This window comes from Triturus cristatus, chromosome 7 (genome assembly GCF_964204655.1).
Source record: "Triturus cristatus chromosome 7, aTriCri1.1, whole genome shotgun sequence".
Classification (NCBI taxonomy): domain Eukaryota; kingdom Metazoa; phylum Chordata; class Amphibia; order Caudata; family Salamandridae; genus Triturus; species Triturus cristatus.
The window spans coordinates 568125901-568147676 of NC_140590.1; the positions used below are offsets into that span (position 1 = coordinate 568125901).

Genomic DNA, 21776 nt, shown 5'->3' on the forward strand with positions numbered 1-21776 from the left:
CATTTCTATATCAGACTTCACCATTAAAGAGGATTTTAAATTACAATTTGTTTGAGTGTAAACAGCATATTTCTATCTTTGCACAATCTAAAGTTAGCACTTATTAGATGTAATAGGGTAACCCGGTGTTAGTTAATGGGAGAGATAGTCCTTACAACAGTGAAAAATGACTTTAGGGGTTTTTCACTGCCAGGACATGTAAAACGTAAACACACATATCCTTCTTTTAAATACCATGCACTCTACCCTATGAGACTTTAGGACATTGCCTTGGGAGTGACTTAGAAGTATTAAAAAGGAGGGATTAGGCCTGGCTAAGGGTGTATTTTTCCAGGTCGAAATGGCAGTTTAAAACTGCACTACAGCTTGCAGTGGCAGGCCTGAGGCAGGTTTTAAAGAGCTACTAATTTCATTTACAGGCCCTGGGTACACGTAGTTCCATTTACTAGGGACTTACAAGTAAATTAAATGTGCCAATTAGCTGTAGGCCAAGGTTACCTTGTTTTAATGAGAGAGCACAAACACTTTAGCACTCGTTAGCATTGGTAACATACACAGAGCCCTAAAGCCAACAAAACCTAATTCAGCAAACAGGACGAGTGAAGGTAAATAGTTTGGGGGAATACCATGACTAGGGTGTCAAGTCTAACACCCAGTAAAATGAATAAACTCTCCTCCAAAGCCCTCTCCCACACATTATTTTAGTAGTGGACAGGGTGCTTCAGTGTCACATTCCATGAACCGCCCATCCCCATGAGGCAGTCTTCTTTACAACGCAACTCAGGCTTTTGCTGAAAGGATTCAAGGGGCGAGGAGTCATCATTAATTTCCCTTTTATTGGAGCAGTGCATGCAGTCCAAGTCCCTGATGCCAAGGGCCTCAGGTCTGATATCCGGGGCATTCCATTCATACCGCAGCACAGTGTAGGGGCTTCCAGAGGGGAACACAGCTCTGCTACTTCACCTTTGGAATAAGGGATGGCCTTGGAAACTACAGGACATCTGTGACCCAACCATTGAGATTGGAAAATATACGACTTTTGTAGAAACAAGCAAGAGACAAATAAAATTACAAGGAGGAGGGCTGGGAACCGGGAGCGCTCACAATGACAAGATGCGCACTGATATGAACAGCCTTAACTCACCTGTTCAGGGCTATGGTTTTGGCTCCCTGTGAGTCTTCCAGCTCCAGATAGATATTGACTGCAGAGTTAGCGGTGTCTGGTCCAGCAGGAAGCAAGGTGCTGACCGAGGACTTGGTGCCACGATATAAGTAAAAGTGCTGGCAGTGTCGTCTCTCTGTAGTACAGGTCTCTGCCACCAAAGTGTATATCAGCTGGCCCATCCCGTTGTCCTCGTCTGTCCAACCTGGGCAGGGGTGACACAGAAAAGAAAGAGAGAGAAAAAGAGTGTGAGAGAGAGAAATGACACTTCTGGGGAAGGAATCAGAGTAGACAATAAAGAACACGTGGTACTGGGATTGAGTTAGACCAGGTAATTACTTGCAGGAATAAGGGCGGTAACTTATAGAGTTGGGGCACACCTTGACCTGAGTTACAAGGAGTGCTAAGTAAAATGCATTAATGTCTGATCATGACTCGACGTACAAAGGTGCATGGCTAGTGCTGGATAAGAGTTAATGCTGAACACGGTCTGAGGATAAGGAATGGCTGTACTACAAAAGAGTAGTGGAATATCATGATATGAGGACAAGAACATTTAACTAGTACTAGAACAAAGTTATGGCTGTCATGACCTGTGGCACAAAGGGTGTCAATGGGAGAGAGTATATCAGGTCATGGCATGACGTAGGAGATGACTGTGGTCCTGGAAGTGTGGTGTGGTAAATCACAACCCAAACACTTATGGGTTTTGCAGCGAAGTAGTAATGGATGATCAGGACCTGAGGTCGAGATGTGGTACTGCCGAAGGTTTATGATAGATGCTGACTTCAGGGAAAATTATCGATTTAACACACAACACTGGTTCATCTGGGTATCTTCCAGTCCACACGTCAGAAGGAGCAGCTCCCACACAGCTCCTCTATAGACATACTATTTCAGATATTATGCAGCACCTTACTTGTGGTTACAGTACTTTTAAGGCCTTGTTGTTGCTTATTCGCTAAATTCCAAGGTTTACCTCAGATTGACCCATTGTGGTCAAAACAGTAATTCAAATAAGAGGAATAAATACATTTTGCCATTTATTGGCAATGTCTATGGAAAATCGTTACACTTGCTTTTATAGCTTATAGTTTTGTATGTATTAAGCACACCTTTCATCTGAAGGTACCATGGCGCTATAAAATTACCATGACCATAGAGTAAGAAAACAAAATGTGCTCATGAATTTGTTAAAAGGAAAAAGCCAGATGTTTATAGTCTTTCTAAATTCCAGCAAATTGGCTTCTTGAACTTCACTAACTGGAAGGCAGTTCCGAAAGTTAGCGCCCGCTATGAGAAAGCTCCTACCCCACAATCCCAACTCGCTTTGTTGTAGCAATTTGCAATAGTGATTGATCTGTGAATCTCAGGGTGAATTTGTCTTGTACCATTGAAAATAAGCAGCTGAGGGAGTCGGTCTTTGACTGTTAACAGTTTTTTGCGCCAGGTACGCAGACTTGAACACAATACATTGTTTGACTGGGAGCCAATGCGACGAGGCAGGTGCGAGTGCGATATGATCCTGTCTAGACAGAACCGAAAGCATGCGAGGTCTAGCCTTCTGTAATAGATGAAACCTGTGCGGAGGACCTGCTTACAGATATAAATGCACTGCGTTGCCAAAGTCCAGGCGAGATAATATTCAAAGGAAACACAACTTAGTGAAGAAAACAGGAACTAAAAACTCCACTGATTTGCGAGGGCATGTTTAATGGTGAGTCAATTTTAAGACCAAGATTTTCAAACATGACAGCAGGTTCAGGTTGTCAAGATGGGCAGAAAGGGATCAAGGTGTACATATATGGTAGGCATATCTCCATTTTGCGCCCACTAAGCTTTATCTGGTTACAACGCATCCACCACTCAGAGGTTTGCAAGCCTTTGCACAAATTCACAGAGCTGGCAGCAAGATCTTTTGAGATTTTAAGAACTATCGGTGTGTCATCGCCACGCACAAATGTATACCAAATGAGTGAGTGAAGTACGCTAGGAAATGACACACAGGTTAAACAGCACGGGGCATAGAATAGAACCTTGAGGAAGACCAGATATCAGCCGATAAGGGGAAGATGTGATGGAAAGTAGCATCACTCCCTGCAGTCTAAAAGTCAAAAAGGTCTTGGAGCCAATCAAGTGCTGTGCCCAGAACACCAAGACCACGCAGACTTGGTGGACAGTGGTGTCACATGCATCACAGAGGTCTAATAGTGTAAGAGACACCAAAATCCTATGTCAAATTCTCACCATAGTTAATCCTTGGCCGCAACCTCTATCAACCCTGTGCTACAGCCTGGGCAAAACCCTGTCTGCATAGAATAAAGAATGGCATATCTCTCAAAATGGTCTTCCAGGTGGTTATTGATTTACCTGAATCTAAAGGGTAACTAAATAATAGAAAAAATATAGTTGTCAAATGGTTAGGGTCGAGAACTATTCTAGGCATTACTACTTCCATCTGCTTTTCTACTCAGCCAATGAGGCATCAATGATATATTTCATGGTCTTCCCACGGTTAATAAAAGATTTTTGTGGAGTTTGGCTGATACAGAATGCTCTGACAAGCCAGTTAGTATGCTACTCTGTACAAGTGAACTAAAATCATCCTCTTTAAGCTACTTAAAACAAGAAAGGCAGGCATCGGGAACAGGTACTAAGATTTCAACAGGATTGGAAGGCGAAGAAGGACTTTTGAAATTCCCAGTGAGGATATAATTTAATTAATGTCTTGAAAGTGGCCTATCAATTCATGTTCTTTCTCTTTAGCAAAGGTTGTTTGTTTAGGATGTGCAGGTTCCTCTACTCTAGAAGAGTAGCTAAAATGGCAGCCATTGTATCGGGCGTAAATATGTTCTATCATTATAGAAGGCCACTTTCTCCTTCTTAATTGCTGCTTTGTAAGTGCAATTATAAATTTGACACTGTACTCTGGATGTGGTTAAATAACCCTTCCACCAGACACCTTCAAGAATCCAGAGTTGCTTTCTCAGAGTTAAGTTAATGAGCAAATCCCACTTTATTTTGTATATATTTTTATAATGTGCACTGCAATGTTTATTTTTAACGAAGTCATTGAATCTACAGTCTCGGAATAGTAGTATAAGAGTTTCTGTGTGTCAGTATTCATTAAAGGTAACAGATCTGTTTAATGAAATTAAAATGATAAGAAGACATCTTTCCCAATTTGATAACTGATCATTTCTCTGTATCTGTTCTTAAATTCTGTAGTAAAGGTATTCAACCATTTTATAGGGATCCTGCAATGATCGGTTCACAGTAGTTCAATGGTTTCATCAGTTGTGCAGAAAGTAGTGTTAACACTTACATTGTCCAATGCATGACCCTTATAGAGAGACAGAAATAAGTCACCCAGTGTAGGACCGAATGTTCTGACTGCTGCTAAGTCATCCTGTGTCGTGCCCCCCCCAAAAAAAAAATTTGCTGACTGGTACTGGTGGTAACTGACTCTGACTGACCCTGGGCTCTGCCTGCCCAGGGCCAGTGCTATGCTGAAAACACTTAGAATACGGTGAAAACACCTACATACACTAGGGTACACTAAGGGTTGGGGTACCCCTGTGATTGGCATGACCTACCCTATAGGGCCCTAGTACATATTAGGGCAGGGGGATTGAAACTACCTATCAATCCCTAGTATATAATAGCGCATGGCAGTTTAGAGGCCAGCAGACCTGTCTGCACTTGCATGTGTGCACTGCTGAAGCCTGAGTTCATTTTTAAAGTGGCTGTATGTGGCAGGACTGCTTTTAAAAAGTAAACTGTGCCCAAGCTCGGCTTTTGTGATTGGAGCACTTAAAAATGGTTAACCTACAATGTTTGGGCATATTAGGTACCCCCAGGGTCTCCCCTAGGTGTCCCAGGGGTGGGGGGTCAGGTATCTATAAGGTGGACCCTTATAAAATGAGTTATACATGCCCTGGGTGAAGTGAAATTGCACCTTTCACTCCCCACATTGTGATAAAGTGCTGGCCAAAATCGACTTTGGTGGTAGTAGCACTGTGGAGGGAGGATCTGCAATATTTTTACATATTCAGAACCCCTAAAGTCTCAACTAGGTGTTCCAGGGGTGGGGGTCCTGTAGATATATGTAGCGTACTTATAAAATATGTTTTTATAAGCCCTGGTGCTGGAAAAATGGCCCATGTCAGTTTTCCCATTACAAATCCCATGCCATAGGTTAACATTGGAAAAGGTTATTAGTTAATAACTGGAGAAAGAAAAGCCATAAAACTAGGATTAAAGGACTCAGTAGAAAGATAATGATAAATCCAAAAACATAGTATTGTTGAATTTATTGTAAAATGTACAGACAAGAAGTTCTAAGACTTTTTTTGTCTGTAAGCCACAATTTAACCCTGTACTGCTCTGCCCTGATTGTTCAGAGATAAGTGGGTGAGCCAGGCTGATTTGAAGAGGAGATAAATGAAACTCTGGGGTTGGGAAGCCTCTCGGGGAGAGGTTGCTGGGCATAGGAATGCCAGATCAGGGGGAGAAGTCGTAAACCATGGACTTCAAGAGTAAGAGGAGGACCCCAGTGTCATTTACAACTCTCCTGTTTGACCCAAGGCAGATGCTAGGCTTAAGAAAGGAATGAGCAGATGCAAGGGGGAGTGACTATGGAGATTATCCACCCTGGGGGGGGGGGCGGGGCGTGGGGGGGTGTTTAGGCAGATCTTCTTTCCCTGCTGAAAATTCTGACATATTGAATTTTGGAAGAATAGTGGTTTCTGGATTATCATTTTGCCACAAGTGGTCAGACCTTTGGGTGGAACCCTGCAACTCATTGGACAAGAGTGCCCTGCTGCTTGACCCCAGAGAACACTGAATAAGTATCAGATCTGCTGCTTGAAACTTAAGAGAATCAGAAGGGTCTGCGCTGAAGAGTTGGATGTGCATTTCCAAAGGCCTGAACTCTGAAGATTGCGCCTTTTTGCACCATTTGAAACTACAGCCCAGTGGATCAAACCTGCTTCAAAAGGACTAAAGAGTGGACTCCCTGCAAGCTACAGGTTAACAGAGCTCACCTGGACATCCCCACAAAGAATTCCTAGCCTGGAGTACTACCAGTGGATTTGTAAGGGTTTTGCTCAAGTGGATTGTGGGAATTGAAGTCTCACACTTTCAAGGACCCTCGTGGAGATTCCAGAACCTTGGATTGTGTGTTGGATACTTTGGGACCCGCAAGAAGAACTTCAGGAAGGAGTTCTAACTGGACTCAGCCTGCTGGAGGGGGCTGCACAAGAGTGGTGAGAGATCCTCCAGAATAATTGCTAAAGGTGAATGTGTCCCTGTCACAGCAAACAAAATGACTAAAAGGGGCACTGTTGGTTTCTAAGCACTAGAAAGTGACTAATCTTTAGAAATTAATATCTTTGGTTCCCTACAGTGGATTTTTTTCATTTTTGGTGTCATTTAAAAGATAAAAATAATTCCTATTTTTATAAATTGGTGTTGGATTTTTATTATGTGTTGTATCTTAATATTTACTGAATTGGTGTTTTTAAATGCTTTACATATCTGTCTTTGAAGTTAAGCCTGCCTGCTCGAAGCCACGTTACCAAGGTTTCAGCATAAGAATAATTTTCTAAGACCTATTTTGAGCCCTATACTGTGTTAGTGGCCTTATTGCCATTGGCAGAACTACATTTGCCCCTACCAATAATCCACTTTCTAACACTGACTAACTCCTCACAGCATAAAATGTTTAGTCAAAATGAATGTTTACATCTCTCACCAATATAGTTGCAGATTTACTGACAATTATTGTAAGTAAATAATTTAACAATGATGGTGGCTATCTGTGGCACAACACTCAAATCACCTTAGGTGATGCCCATACATAAACAATTAAAAAGCCAATAAAATGAGACAAACATGGATAGTGAAACGTGAAACGCGAGGCATCGTTTGCTGCTTTGGGGCCCTATTACATCTGTGAAATGGCCGCACTGTGCTAGTCTGTGGCACGGGACCCTGGTGCAGACTCTTGTGGGGCTGTGTAGAGTGGCCGGGCTCCCCCCCTCCACCCTCCTCGTCCTTCTTCATTGCCCAGAGCACATAGCTTGGACTGCACCGGAGCAAAGGTGACTGGGGCTCCGCGCTGAGGGAGAGACTCTGCAGGAGGAGATCGGAGCTCACACTGCGTCCGCTAGCGGCAAGGCCTGATGTGCAGAGAGGAGCGGCCTGAAGTCCCCTGGGGGCATGGATGAGATCCTAAGCATAGACCGCGACTGCAATGGGATCCCTCCCTCTTATGGGAGATTGAAAGCGGCGAGGTCCGGAGATTGCGGGAGACTGAGGTGAGCGGGAGCATAGAGGGGGCACCGGGCGGTTGATTCCTTCCCTCCCCCCCCCCCTCTCCTTGGAACGATGGTGAGAACTGGGAAGTGGCAACCCATCGTCAGCCTGGGAGTGAGGATGGCCTGACTGGCGGTGGAAGGCAGGAAGCAAGGCCAGCCATTATACAAGAAATACCAGAGCCCTAATACCCGAAAGGGAGGGTTGGGAGTCGGCCCCGGAGGAGCATTGTGACCCCTAATCTCACGAGAGATGGGGGAAAGGGGGGTACTCAAGACTGTACCTGGTGGCCCTGGAGACTTCCATGATAGGCAATATTGTGAATCTGGGCCTGAGTCCACATTAATGAGGAAGCTCTGAAAGAGGCGGTGAGCCGGGATCACTGGCGATTGCAGAGTGCCTGCGGGGGTGGACAGAAGCTGTGGAGGCCCCGGGGGATATACCAGGAGAGAGGCATTAGCAGGGAAGGAATGCTATAACGATGCTGAGAACACTTTAAAGGGGGACATTGCAGCCTACCCGTAGGCACCAAAGCGGGCTAACCTCAGTAGCAGAGGCTCAGGATGCACCAGATAAGAGGGAGGTCACAAGCAGGAGGCCTCTGGTACCAAAGAGGAGCAGTGTGAAGACCAGATGCGAGGAGTGTACCGAGCTGTGCCCAATGCCTGACACTAAGATGGCCGCCTCTGGGGACATCTGACACACCAATCTTCTAATACTGGCCAACATGAGTGGGCCCCTTTCCAAAGCACTCCTTCTCCCCTTGTTGGGAATGGATCCAGCATTTATTCCTGGAGTCTCAGGGACCCCTCTGAGAGAGTCCACAGCGACAAGGGAGTCTCACACAGCAGAGGCCTGGGTTTTTATCCCATTACCGCTGGGAGCACAGCACGGTTCACCGTGACCGGCGCGCTCGATGGAACTTTTGGACTGTGCCCCCCTTAGGCGGAAACTATAACCTTACTGTATGTACTGCGGTGCCCGAGCAACCTTTGGCCGATGACCGGTGGAGCTGTCCCACGCAGCTTTAGAGGAGGTTGGCTCTGGTTCACCCCTCGGCCGTCACCTACCCAGCCAGACGTCAGACACTGTTTTTCCTCGTCTCCCCGTTGTGCCTCCTACACCCCCCTCCTCTTCCCTCCATTATTCTCTGTCTACCCCCCCTATTCCTTCCCTCTCTCCCCTAATCTTCTCTCCCCTTGCCTATTTTTTCCCCTCATGTTTATGCAATGCTTTTGTACTCATGTAATTCCTGTAACTACGCTCCAGTAACTGATGTAACTTTGTAACCATGTTCTAAAACAATGCTTCTTCCTCATGTAAAGCGCTGTGATACTTCTGGGTCTAGCCAGCGCTATACAAATAAATAAATAAATATTGCACGTGACACGGGTTTCAGTCTAAGGTATTGGGTAAAGATGTGTGTTACCAGGGCACAAGTCCTAAAAAAAGATGTGGGGGGACTGACCTAGTTTGGCAGGATGCAAGTGACATCACGGTACGCTACATCACGGCGTATGACATCACGGCGCACAACATCACACATGCCACGACTTTACAGGAAGTGGCATCACAAGAAGTGACATCAGATCTAAAGCCCTCACATATATGTTTAGCAGGTCTATCATGTGTACGTTTGAGCACATTGCAACGACTTTACAGGATAATAGCACAGTGAGCTATAGAAGACGATATGTGACTTCTACACCTTGCAATCCCCCAGTTTTATGTAACACATCCTGTACATTCATTTACAAACTTATATAGTTTATTGTACATGTAATATGTACGTGTTGATGTAAAGCTCTCTGACACCCTGCATTGGAATGAGTAGGGCTATACAGGAACAAATAGTGATACTTAAATTATTTTAACGCTTCCTCAGGGGAAGTAACCTCTATATGAATGCAATTTGCTTTGTGTAAATACTGGGAAAGACCAACACATCTGACATTCCTACAGTGCATGCATATCTCCTTAAAGAGGGACTGAACAAAGTGAAAAGCTGCCTCTCTTAAGTATGTGTGAAGTGCTAACAAGGTGTGAGCCTTTGTTGCCCCTCCGCTTCATTTGCATCCGGTGTGAGGCTCCTGACTGCTCCCAGCCAAGAAACTCGAACAAAAGGAGGCCTGATGACCCCTCAAATGCGGCCTTGATTTGGGCCCAGCAGGAGTCTGAAATCAGAAAGCCTCGTTCCTGCCTGCACGTTGTTGCTTGTTGCAGATGGAAAGCAGACAACGTGCAGGCGCTGCTGAAAGTGTCCCAGTGTTTGGAAATTACACCGGGACGAGTTCAGCACATCATTCAGTGGGGCCGAAATTCTTGGCACGGAGGACGGTGTTCACCCTGTGAAAAAAGTGGGTGGACCCCGTCTACCCACGTGTACCATCGACTCTTGCCCTGTGTGTTACTGTTGTTTTACTTATGTGTTTGCAGGAGCACTGTTAATTACTGTGCCCACCTCACCTTGATCCACTGTACTTGAGAATGAATATATTTCCAATTATCGCAGCCGTCTGCCTCTGAATGTATTTTCTGGATTTATTTGGTTTCCAGGAACTTTTATGGGATTGGTATCATTTCGTGAAAATCTGGGACTCAAATAATACGCACAGAGAGGCTTCGTTTACTGAAGAGTTGTGTTAAATACAAGAACACCCAGATACGCCATTGTTGTTAGCAGAGCAGCCCTGGTTCCAAGTTACACTCCCCTAAAAGTAGGCATAACTGGTACTGAAGAGCAATGTGGTGCATGCCTACCTGAACAGGGGGTTGGGAAACTGATGCCAGGTCACTTCCAGGAGGAGAAGAAGGCATAACACTAGAAGAGACCTATATCAGATCATAATTTGAGGGAGCAGAGACAGTGATACGGGGAGAGGATCACAGCAGATCAGAAGCCGATTGAAGAGCGGAGTCACTCGGTGAGAGTTATGGTGACCAAGAAGTAATGGAGAATTAGGGTAGGCGTGAGCAAGAGGTTATGTCCGGTGATGACCCGAGGGACAAGGAACGGGGCCACAGTGAGAAGGTTATAGCAGATGCGGATTGGTAGGAAGGAGATGCATGATACTGGGAGAAAGTTATGGGGGAGCACTAGGAAAGGGAGGAGCATCAGTGCTGGGTCAGAATTGTGGCAGATCGTGGACTGAGGGACAAGAAGGGGTGCACTTAGAAAGAGCTGAGACAGATCTTGACTTGAGGGCAAAGGAAGGTAGGAGAGAGAGAGAGAACGGAGTTGGTTCTGGGAAAGAGTTAAGAAGATCATGAGATGAGAGAGAAAAGGAAGTGGCACAGAGGGAGCTTTATGGTAGATCATGAGGTGAAAGGGTGAAACGGATTGGTGCGGCGAAGAATGATGCTAGGTCGTTACCTGAGCAGTTGTAGGACACCATTGTCTCCAGCAGGAAGATATCCCTCTCGGGATGGAAGCTGCAGCTGCCCCTGCTGGGCGGGTTATTTGGAGTCAGCGTGATACTGGATCCTCCCCAGAGGTGGCTGTTCGGCTGAAAGGCAGTCACGGTGAAGGTGTAGTTGATGCCATCTTGAAGGACTCCCTGTCGGATCACCAGATCTCGGTTAGCATCACCTGTCGATGTGGTAGCATTATCCAGGACCAAAGGTTGCCCATGGGTTGCTGTCCATTTATACTGCAAGTGTCAGAGAAAGCACAGGACGTTAAGAGTCATCAGCAATGTGCGGGGACGTATCAATGATTGCCACTGTAGTGTTGTCCATATTAGGTGTCTCTCCTCCTAAGTTCCAGCATTCCACATTCTGAAATTGTATTAGTAATTAGTATTTATGTGGAATGTTGATTGTCAGTTGGCAAGGGGCATTTGGGAATCTAGTTGCTTCAATAAACGGAAGTTGCTTTCTTGGATACATTTGTGTGACTCTACACTACAGTCTATACCCTCCATGGGAGGATGGGAAACAACATCACAAAGCACACATTATTTAATGCCAATGGCCTTCAAGCCCTCGGGGTGCCGCGGTAGCTCCAAACCTCACGTGAGCCACAGGAGGCCGTTGTCAGGCGTCTGCATTGTATGGGTGAAAGTGAGGGTATCAGAGATAGGACAATACATGATGTATCAGTCCTGCTAGAGGTCCCCAAAAGTCCTAATGGATAAGAGAAGAGGGCCCTGTAGATCATCTATGAGGCAAGACCCTTTCAACTGAGCTGGGCAGTGAGCATGAAGGGCATGAGAAATCTCAGGAACAAGGATCTGGGTGGTGGTTCAATGAATGGATCAGACGCATCTGCCTTTTTGTGCCCCCGTGGCCACCCGACCTTTGAAGTTAGCTAGTAGTTTTATAGGTAGGTTGCTACTCTGGCTATCAATCATACAACTTTTGCCTATCCGCAGCATTTCAACATGTTGATGACAACAAATTGGTGGCTAATGGACTAACAAAGGAGGCAACGTTGTGTCACATTGTAAATTGAATGAGGACGCTCACCTGGGTGGTGTTGTGGCAGTTCTCACACCTAGCTGAAAGCGTGACGTGGACACTGCTGCTAACTTGATAAGTGGAGAGAGCACTGCAGGAGCGACACTCCAGTGTGACAGGTAGTACCTCCCCGGGCTGGATCCAGACCTACAGATTAACACAACAAACGTGACAATTACTATCAGAGCAAGCACCACGACCATCGCTACCAGCAGCAAGATTGTCATTTATCTGGTGTTGAAGGACGGCTCACACCTGTCCTGCTGCCCTATCTTCAAGTGCACACAAGGCAGTAAGGCACTTGTTAGCTGCTATATTGTGGGCCTTCAACAAATTACGCGCTCTGCCCTGGGGAAAGTGGGGAACTTTGGGGGCAAAAATGCACCCCAAACCTAGAGCAATGCAAATGGTGTTGATGTAACCCCTCCACTGAGTTCTTCCTCCCTGCATTTTTAGCAAGGTGCGGGTGCAGGACCATTCTTCCCACTAACAGTCGAACGATAGGCGAGACATAGCGCCGGAGCACCATGCTGCCCCAGTGCCAGTTTGATTCGCCACAGCACCCTCACCCTTGGGCAAGGTGGTTAGAATCTATGCTTTCCCCTTCTCAATCATTAGGCAATACCAGGATGGTCTGCAAATAAAAAAACCATTCCTGGCCAAGACAGGGATACTTTTTAAAGAGCCAGAGCTAACTCATGCAACTTCGGAAAACCTAGTTTATTACTTGTGCAACCTGGCCTGTTAAGACAGATGTGTCTTTCTGAAATCGCTGTTCCTGGTAGACAGCTTTCTTTTCACATGCAAACAGCAAGGGGTGTACTGAGTGCCAGGTTCCTGTTGATTAAACGCACTCACAGCACCTGCCATCCCTGTACACCCACACAGGAGGACAAGATAATAAAAACCCGCTGAAGGAAATCACAAGAAAACAAGAAAAGATCTGTCTCCGAAAGGATTGCAATGGCATAGGGTAGCCCTGGTATTTGGTGGCATGAAACGTCTGTAGGATAAATGAGAGAGCAGTGGTAACTCTACGCTTACAGGCAGGAGGGAACTATAAAAGCAGAAGATCACTTTAGGCTTGCCAGTGCCAGGAGTGGATATTGCTGATGAGTCGCAGACACAGGCCGGGTTACCAGATGAGAGCATCAGCAGGCCACCACAAGCCAGACCAGCCAGGAAGTAAGGGGGTAGAGAAAGACAGATACCCGAGGGTATCGAGCACTAAATACAGACTGGAAGGGAGGAACTGAATGAGAACCTAACATGGTGGAACCAAGAAGAGGAAAAACAATTGTGTGGAACGAGTAAACGCGTGCAAACTGATACAAAGCAGAGAGCCACAAAAACTAACACTTCATTGCCAGGCACAGACTCCATGTCAGAAGGGTCCTAAACACTCTCTCTATCCCTTGTATCCACATGTATACCAGTAAACAGGAAGTGAGTACCCAAGTGAACCAAACAGTTAGCAGTCTAGTGTTCAGTCTCGTGAGTTTCCACTCTCCAATTGTCCATAATCTCCAGCCACGACGAGGCCTGCACCTGATTCCCTGTCTCCACTGTGCCTGAACCCGGACATTGGGCATGGTGGGTGGGAGAGAGGTAGAGAGAGAAACACAAAGAGGAGTGTGTGTGTGTTATTGCACCTCTGTAATTAACCCACATTTCCATGGTAGTAACTGCAAGCCTTTACTAACTCTTCCTGTTTACAAGCAGCTCATATTTGGGTGTGAACAAAAGAAATGTTGGCCAAACTCCAACACTTTCCAAATACAACTGCTCGAACTATACTCTGCTCAACTGTAGAGTACATTTTTCCACTTAACATTGAGCCCTGCACTGGCACTTGGCCAGTGAAAATTTTCAATGCAAGTCATTATGTATGGTACAGATGGCCATTTGGCACAAGAGACCAACCTACTTGTGAAATCGCTACATCAGATTGGCCAGCTATGTCCTCCTATCAACAGACGTGCCAGAAGGGGTGGTCGCTCATTCACTGTGCGCCCCACCAGATTATGGAATGGACTGCACTTAACATTGAAGTAAATAGACACCCTTCAACATTTTAAACGCAATCTGAAAACAGTCTTATTTCCAGAGACATATGGCAATAGCCAGCAAACACTGTTCCTTGGATATTTTGATTGTGGTAGTACTAATCGTCAAGCGCCAAGAGTCTGCCATGACCATGATTGTGCGCTCCAGAAGAAAATATAACCCAGAGGTCTTCAAACAATGGGGCGCGACCCCCAGGGGGGTCGTGGAGTCCTAGGAAGGGGGTCGCAGATTCCCCTGATTCACTTGTCCCTGTTAAAAGACAGCCGTCCTGGGACGGCTAATTGAGATCGTTATCAGCTACTTGCCTGAATGAAAGGCAAATGCGCTGGTAATCTGCAAGTGTAAAGGATGCTTAGGAGCAGTTTTGGCTCTTTGTGAAGACAAAGATGTGTGTTTTTTTTTTTAGTTGAAGTGCGAAGAGTTAACTACTGGGCTGGGAAGTTCTTGCTTTTAATTTTAACTACATTTACACAGCTATGTAAAAAACAGAAAACTGCATTACATACGCTCTGGTATTATTAAAACCTACATTTTGAAAGCACCATTTTATTGTAAAACTATTCACAAGTTTTGGAGCATTGTATCTTACCCTGTGTGTAATGCAAGTATAAAAAATGTACTTACATATTCACAGTGCTTTCCGTCACAGGCTGGGTCTTCGTAGCACTAAAAATACACATCACTATTCTCCACTGCACCAATCAAGATTTAATTCTGTGGTTCTCTGGTTACACACAGACCGCTGCAGTACATTAACTAATAGATGTTTCATAATGTACTACAGTCCATTTCCCACTGAGCAATAACTTATTTGATTTATTTTTCATTTACACTGCCCATTATTTTATATGTAGATACCTAAAGGTGAAAGACCTAAAAAAGTACAGAATATTTTGGGCATATTTATGAGAAGCTTGCATTGCCAGAGCATCACTTTTTTTGATGCTCTGGTGGTGCAACCATCTCAACCATACCTATGAGGCAGTGCAAAGTCACCCTGCATGGCTTTGCATTGCCTCATAGATATGGAGTAATCAGTAAGACATAGCAGCGCGAGTCACTGTGTTGCCTTACTCTGCATCAAGGATGTATTCCATGGGCTTTGCGTGGGGTTCCCACGCAAAGCCCATGGATTTTGATGTTGCCCCATATTTACAAAATCACGTAAACCTGGGGCAGCTCCAAAAACAGAAGCCTCTCCAGTGGAGGCTTAATGAGGAGAAATGTTTTTATTTCTCCTCGTTTTTTCCTTTTTCCATGTTTGCTGCATTCTGCAGCTCTCATAGAAATAGGAAAACGCCCCTCAGGATTGTTTTGGTAAAGGAAGGTGCCTCTTCCCGTACAAAAACAATTCTGCCTACGTTGGTGCTAGGCAGCAATTTGGGAAGGGAAAAGGACTGGAATGCACCATATTTCATAATTAAAGTGTATTCCTGCCCTTTCACATTGGCATTGGGCAGTGCCGCAAGAAGACTTGCAATGCTGTCGTACGCCAATTCCTCATAAATAAGGATCTTTGTTTTTAGCTACACCTTTGGCTACACCCCCACGCTCACTGACCATTGGTTTGCTAAACACTGTTTAATACAAAGTTGTGGTAATTGGGGGATGTTAGAAATGGGGGTCTCTAGTTCGTAATGGTTTGCACCTTTGCCCAAGTAGGGACCCTTCCTTCCAGTCGGGGTAAGAGGGATACACTACTGAAGTAACCCCTGCTCACCCCCTTGGTAGCTTGGCACGAGCAGTCATGCTTATATCAGAGGCAGTGTGTAAAGGATTTGCACATAACCAACAGCAATACACTGAAAACACTACAAAAGGACACCACACCAGTTTAGAAAAATATCCTATACTTTATATATTCAAAACAAGACTAAAACGATAAAAATCCAACATACAGTACTTAAAAATATGCACTTTGTGGGGAGCTGGCATCGGTCGGTTGGTCCAGACTGCGGTGTGGGACGGGGCAGTGTGTGGCAAGGCTTCCGAGCAGCGCCCCAAGCCACGGTGCGGTCACGGTTGTCGAAGTCAGTGACGGCGTCGGTGAGACCAGGGCGACAAAGTGAAGTGAGGCGGTGCGGAGTGCAGTGCCCACAGGTCACAGTGCAAGCAACAGCTCGGCGATCGTCATCAGTGAGACCAGTGTTGCGGTGCAAGATGCAGCGGTGCCCTCCGAGGTTGGAGCCAGCGGCAGAGTCAGTGACGGAGTTGGTTGCTTTCCCCCCTCTGTGGCAACTGAAACCACAATTCCAGAGGTGATACCCAGAGGTCAGTGAAGACTTTGCAGTCCCTGAGACTTCAGAACAGGGGGTAACAAGTAAAGAAAATTCAGACCAGTCCTTTCACTGCCCAAGGCAGAAGCAGCAACTGCAGTCCAAATCAACAAAGCAACAACACAGCAAAGTTGCGGTACTCCTCTTGGCAGTTCTTCCAGCTCTTCTTGGCAGGTTCCTTGATTCCAGTGAGTTCTACAGTTCTAGGGTCTGGACTCCAATATTTATACTCAGTTTCTCTTTGTGCTTTTGGGCAGAGAGTGCCTGTGCCCAGCCCAAACCAGTTCCATCCTCTCTGGCCCAGCTTCCTGGCATTAGGTGGATACAGCATTGTCCAGGGAAGACCAGGTCCAATCTGGTGCAAGATAATCTCCTCCCACTACTATAAATACAGCCCAGGTCTATTCAGCTCAGCCCTGACTCATCCAGGAAAGGAAGGATGCACCTTGACCTCCCCAGTAGCTGTCTGATGAGAATGCACATCCCCAGCCCCTGTCACTCCAAAGCCAGACAGTCAATCCACAAACCCAGCAGCGGCACACTGGATGGCTAAGCAAGAAAATACCTAAATTCAAAAAGTGGTATTTTCAAACACAGAACATAAAAATCATCTTTTCTAAAAGATGCATTTTTATATTCTGAGTTCAGGCATGCTAAACCCCATTTCTCTATCTTGTACCAATGGGAAGATATTCTCATAAGATGTTATAAGTAAACTCCCATTATCCTATGAGACAGATAGCCTTTCCATAGTGAAAAATAAAACACACTGTAATTCACTACCACGACATGTCACAAACACCAGTACATGTCATACTCTTAATATACACGGCACCCTGCCCACAGGGGTACCTTGGGCCTACCTTAGGGGTGACTTACATGTAAGAAAAGTGAAGATTAGGGCTTGGCAAGTGGGTGCACTTGCCAGGTCAACATGGCAGTTACAAACCATGCAGACTCTGCAATGACAGGTCTGATAACCTTTTTCAGGGCTGCATGGGTGAGTGGCACAATCAGTAATGCAGACCCACCAGCAGCATTTGATTTACAGGCCCGACACCCTCAGTGCACTTCACTAGGGACTTACTAGTAAGTCAAACATTCCAATCATGGAAAAACCAATCCATAATACAATTTATAATAGGAGCACTTGCACTTTAACACTGAACAGCAGTGAGAAAGTGCGCAAAGTCACTGAACCAGCAAAAACAGAGTCAAAACTAGGTCAGAAAGGAAAAAAACAGGGAAAACATGCCAAAAGATGGCAGGTATAACAGGGGCATTTACAGTTATCGATAGATGTTGATGATGAAGAGAACCAGTTTCTAGAAAATTTTGTCCGAAGGGGTCCTTAAACCTAAGAAAGTTTGACAAGGAGGTCTTGACATCAAAAAGTTTGAAGACCACTGATATAACCTAACAAACATAATTTTTGAATAAGAGATTGTACCTTTAATTACCCTTGTTAGAAGACTGTATACCCATACACATGGTATATTGCTGTGGTGAGAATATTGCCGAGGACCTCGGGGCATCTCAGCCACGATAGAAGGCTTCCCTCTAGGATTCAAACAGACCCCTCTGCAGGCAGAAGAGAGAAGCAGAGGTCTTACCGTCTGTGTGGCCGATGCAGGCTTCCGTCCCGCCTTCCTCACTGTCAGGGTGAAGAGGTGGGCCGCAGCCACGCACAGCTCGGCGCTTGGGATGGTGATGCTGGTGCCAAACTTTAGAGGAAAACTGTGATGGGCGCAGAGGACCGAGGTATTCTGGAAGACACATAGACATGGTGTTACTAAGGTTAGTGGCCTGAAGGGGGCAGCAAAATAAATGACTCTCATGACAAGTTGGCCATTCTTACATGTGATAATTCCCGCACCTGATAAAAATCAACTTTGTGGGGTCCGACATTTATGACGTGCGCTAATTATTGCCGATCACAAGTTTTTGAGGAATAACATGCAGATTTTGATGGCTACTGCGCCAGAATCCGCAAATTACGGTATTTATCAGCAGGTCTGGTCTGCTGATATTTAATACAAAATTCATAATTCAGATATGTGCGGTAAAGGTATTACCTCACACATTGGAACAGAATAAGAGTCTAAATCGGTAATAGCTGATGGTGCCAGAGATGCATGCTGTGCGCAGGGAGCTTTCCATCTGTTTCTCTCCTCATTGGCAGCAGCTGCCCTCCGGTAGCCCTTCGGCCTCAATTTTTCTGCCCACCTATCTCACTCCAGTACCAAACCCTGAGCTCTGTCTCACTCCAGTACCAAACCCTGAGCTCTGTTTCACTCCAGTACCAAACCCTGAGCTCTGTCTCACTCCAGTACCAAACCCTGAGCTCTGTCTCACTCCAGTACCAAACCCTGAGCTCTGTCTCACTCCAGTACCAAACCCTGAGCTCTGTCGCACTCCAGTACCAAACCCTGAGCTCTGTCGCACTCCAGTACCAAACCCTGAGCTCTGTCGCACTCCAGTACCAAACCCTGAGCTCTGTCGCACTCCAGTACCAACCCCTGAGCTCTGTCGCACTCCAGTACCAAACCCTGAGCTCTGTCACACTCCAGTACCAAACCCTGAGCTCTGTCGCACTCCAGTACCAAACCCTGAGCTCTGTCGCACTCCAGTACCCCCAACCCTGAGCTCTGTCGCGCTCCAACTCTCATTGCCTCTTCACCTCACAGCACCTAATCCACCCCTCTTATTTGGGTGCTATAGCTCTCTGTCCATTTCTAGCTTCCTTTTCCCAAGCTCCGTCAATTTCTATCTTCCTTCTTCCTTTTCCCAAGCTCTCTGTCATTTCTTGACTCCAGTTTTTCTTTCTTGCTCTCTTCACAACTTTCCTGCACCTCTTTGTCGACTATTTCCACAGAACTCCACTCATCCTTCTCTCATCCTTCTGTTTTACCTTCCCATCACTCCGGCCAGCTCTGTAACAAGTGCAGGAATCGGAAAACAATTACCTTCGGATCCCACAAATTGGGGGTAAAGAAGAAGCAGCAGAAAGAGAGTGGATTGCCGAGTGCCAGAGTCCCGAGGTGCGGTGTCTGACGGTCAACTTACAAATGTATTTTTTTTAGTCTGCCCCAAGAAGTTGGCAACAATTCACATGTACTATTGAATCTGTTCTGGCTTATTTGATTGGTCACAAAATAGACTGCATTTTCAAAATATCTTACAGGCGAGTGCACCGGCTGCAGAGTACTTTGTGGAGCCAGCCATTTTGAGAGTATAATGACAGTGAGGTACCTCTGGGTTTTAATGGACTTGCTGGAAAATCTGTGTGCAGTCTTGTCACTGGTTTGTTTATAAATTAGCACAGGGACTAATTACACTGTGTAATATTCAGGTCGTAGATTTGTATGCTATGTAGAAAGCTCTGTGGGTTACTGTTTTTGAGGCAGAGATGACTGTGCTACCTCCAGGCCATATAGATCAATGATTTATAAACTGGCATTGAGGAGCTGTATGCAAACTGTAAGGCATAAGTGTATAGAACCTTACTGTTTTTTCTTAATCTTTCATAAGTCTTAGGTCGATAAAAGGGTTCCTTTTGATAATAATGACTAATTAGTATGTGCTATATAACTGGTTATTACTCTAATTACTAAAATAAACATTAGAATGTATTAGTTCTCCTGCAAACTGGTGAATTTTATGTTACCACCCTATAGTAAATCAGGACTTGAGGCATGATTTAAACGTTGATACCTGGCAAACTGCCACTGAGATAGCAGCTGGATTACCAGATGTAGGTTGTGTGCCACAAAATTTGACTTTTTCCTGCTCCCCAAAATGGCTCCTGCATGCATTTGAGGAGGAGTGGGGGGACAAGTAGAGATCCATCATGCCATAATGGCATAATGGATCTTATATCACTTTCTTGATTCCTGCATACAGCCCCCATGGTGGGAGTAGTCCGTGTCGAGGATTTACATTACTAGGGTCTCCCTGTGTAAGATTGTCGGTCCAGGACTGCCAAGGTTTAGGTGGGCATTCTGGACATAAGCGCAGATGATGGGAATATTGTTAGAGGGACTGAAAGGGGCACACTCTAAAAGAGTCGGGGGAGTATCTGAACAGTAGGTTGACAGGACAGCCACCATATTTTGGCAGATATACATTCGAACCCACCTCAAAATAAAGGCATTACATTTTTGTATTCTTTCACTCTCGTCCATGCACTTGGTCCGTTTCTCTCCCCTCCAAGTTCTCGGACTCTCTCTAGCATGTCTTAGCACTCTGTGCATCTACCTCAGCTTCATCATTCACTTTAGCACACGTAGCTGTCCATCTCTCTACAGCGAACGCTCTGCCTCTTTTATGCTACCTCGCCTCTCTCTCTCTCTAGCTGAGCTCTCTTCCTATTTGTATCTCATCAATGATTTCCATTCTCTCTCCCAACTCTGTGTCCACATTTGCACTCCTACTGCCTCATCTGTATCTTCTCTGGCCTCTCAACCAACTTCCTATCCCTATTTTATTCCCGCTATTTATCCTCTCTGTTCACTTCTGCCTTTCCTGTCCCCTTTGTACTCTCTCTATCCTATGCCTTTCTTGGTCCCTCCACACCATCACTATCCCCTCTGTACATGCTACATTCCTACTTCACCATTATGGCCCCTTGTTCCCTCTGCGACCCATCTATACACTCATCTCTGTCCTTCTGTGTGACCTGCCCCCTGCCCCCTACGCTCCATCTCCACCTCCTCTATGACTATCACTTCTGAACCTTCCATGCACCCTCTCTGCCCTTCTGGACGCTTGAAATCCCATCTGAGACATCTAACATAGCATAAAAACATAACATATGTATTTGTAAAACGCACGTTCATCCGTGGGTCTCAAGGCGCTGAATAACAGATGTTTCTTGTTACCCAACTCAATGGTACTCATTTTATTGATCTCAGATGGATGAAACGCCGAGTGGACCTGCCGCGATTTGAACCTGTGACCATGAGGTCGAACACAGGTCCCTGCAGTGGGGGCTGAGTCCACTGAGCCACCAGACTCTGTGTGTTTTCCATCCCAGCTGTACCCGAGGTACCACATCTTTTTTTTTTTAAAACAGATTTTATTAAGCATTTCTTATACAAAGTTACGTTTTCAGTTGTGTTGTACATTCATTCAGTGAGTATAGTTCAGCGATACAGTTTTCTGCCATGTCTTTTACATATTCTTATAGTTTCATCTTGTACACCTCGCTCTATTGAGCTAGTTACAATACTGTTACTTATTCAACCACTACTGTCAGTTAGTTACTGAACGGTTTGTAGCTAATTCTTTATGCAGTTAGTTCCTACTTGGTCAATAATGTTTTATGCAAATATGAGCAACGATAACAACCCAACTCCTATTCACCTCCCCACCCTCCCCTCAGACTTGCCCGGATGTAGCACGTTTCCGTCATTGTCACCCTATTTTGCCTTGCTGTTCAATGTTTAAATCTATGCTGCCCACCATGCTGTGTGAGTAGATATACTACCGATCAC

General features: G+C 45.5%; 1 protein-coding gene across 2 annotated transcripts in view; it reads right to left on the bottom strand.

Moving 5' to 3' along the window:
- Positions 1 to 21776, bottom strand: part of LOC146810138 (polycystin-1-like) — a 545091-nt gene that overhangs the window by 282920 nt on the left and 240395 nt on the right. For both annotated transcript variants that reach the window (XR_014966550.1, XM_085617085.1), the window contains exons 17-20: positions 17895 to 18047; positions 11948 to 12085; positions 10854 to 11130; positions 1145 to 1367 (exon numbers count right to left, since the gene is read on the bottom strand). Coding sequence is in view for 1 of the 2 variants with exons in the window: in XM_085617085.1 (XP_085473211.1) it covers positions 1145 to 1367; positions 10854 to 11130; positions 11948 to 12085; positions 17895 to 18047 (791 nt within the window). In the remaining variant the exon portion in view is untranslated. The remainder of the gene's footprint in view (positions 1 to 1144; positions 1368 to 10853; positions 11131 to 11947; positions 12086 to 17894; positions 18048 to 21776) is intronic.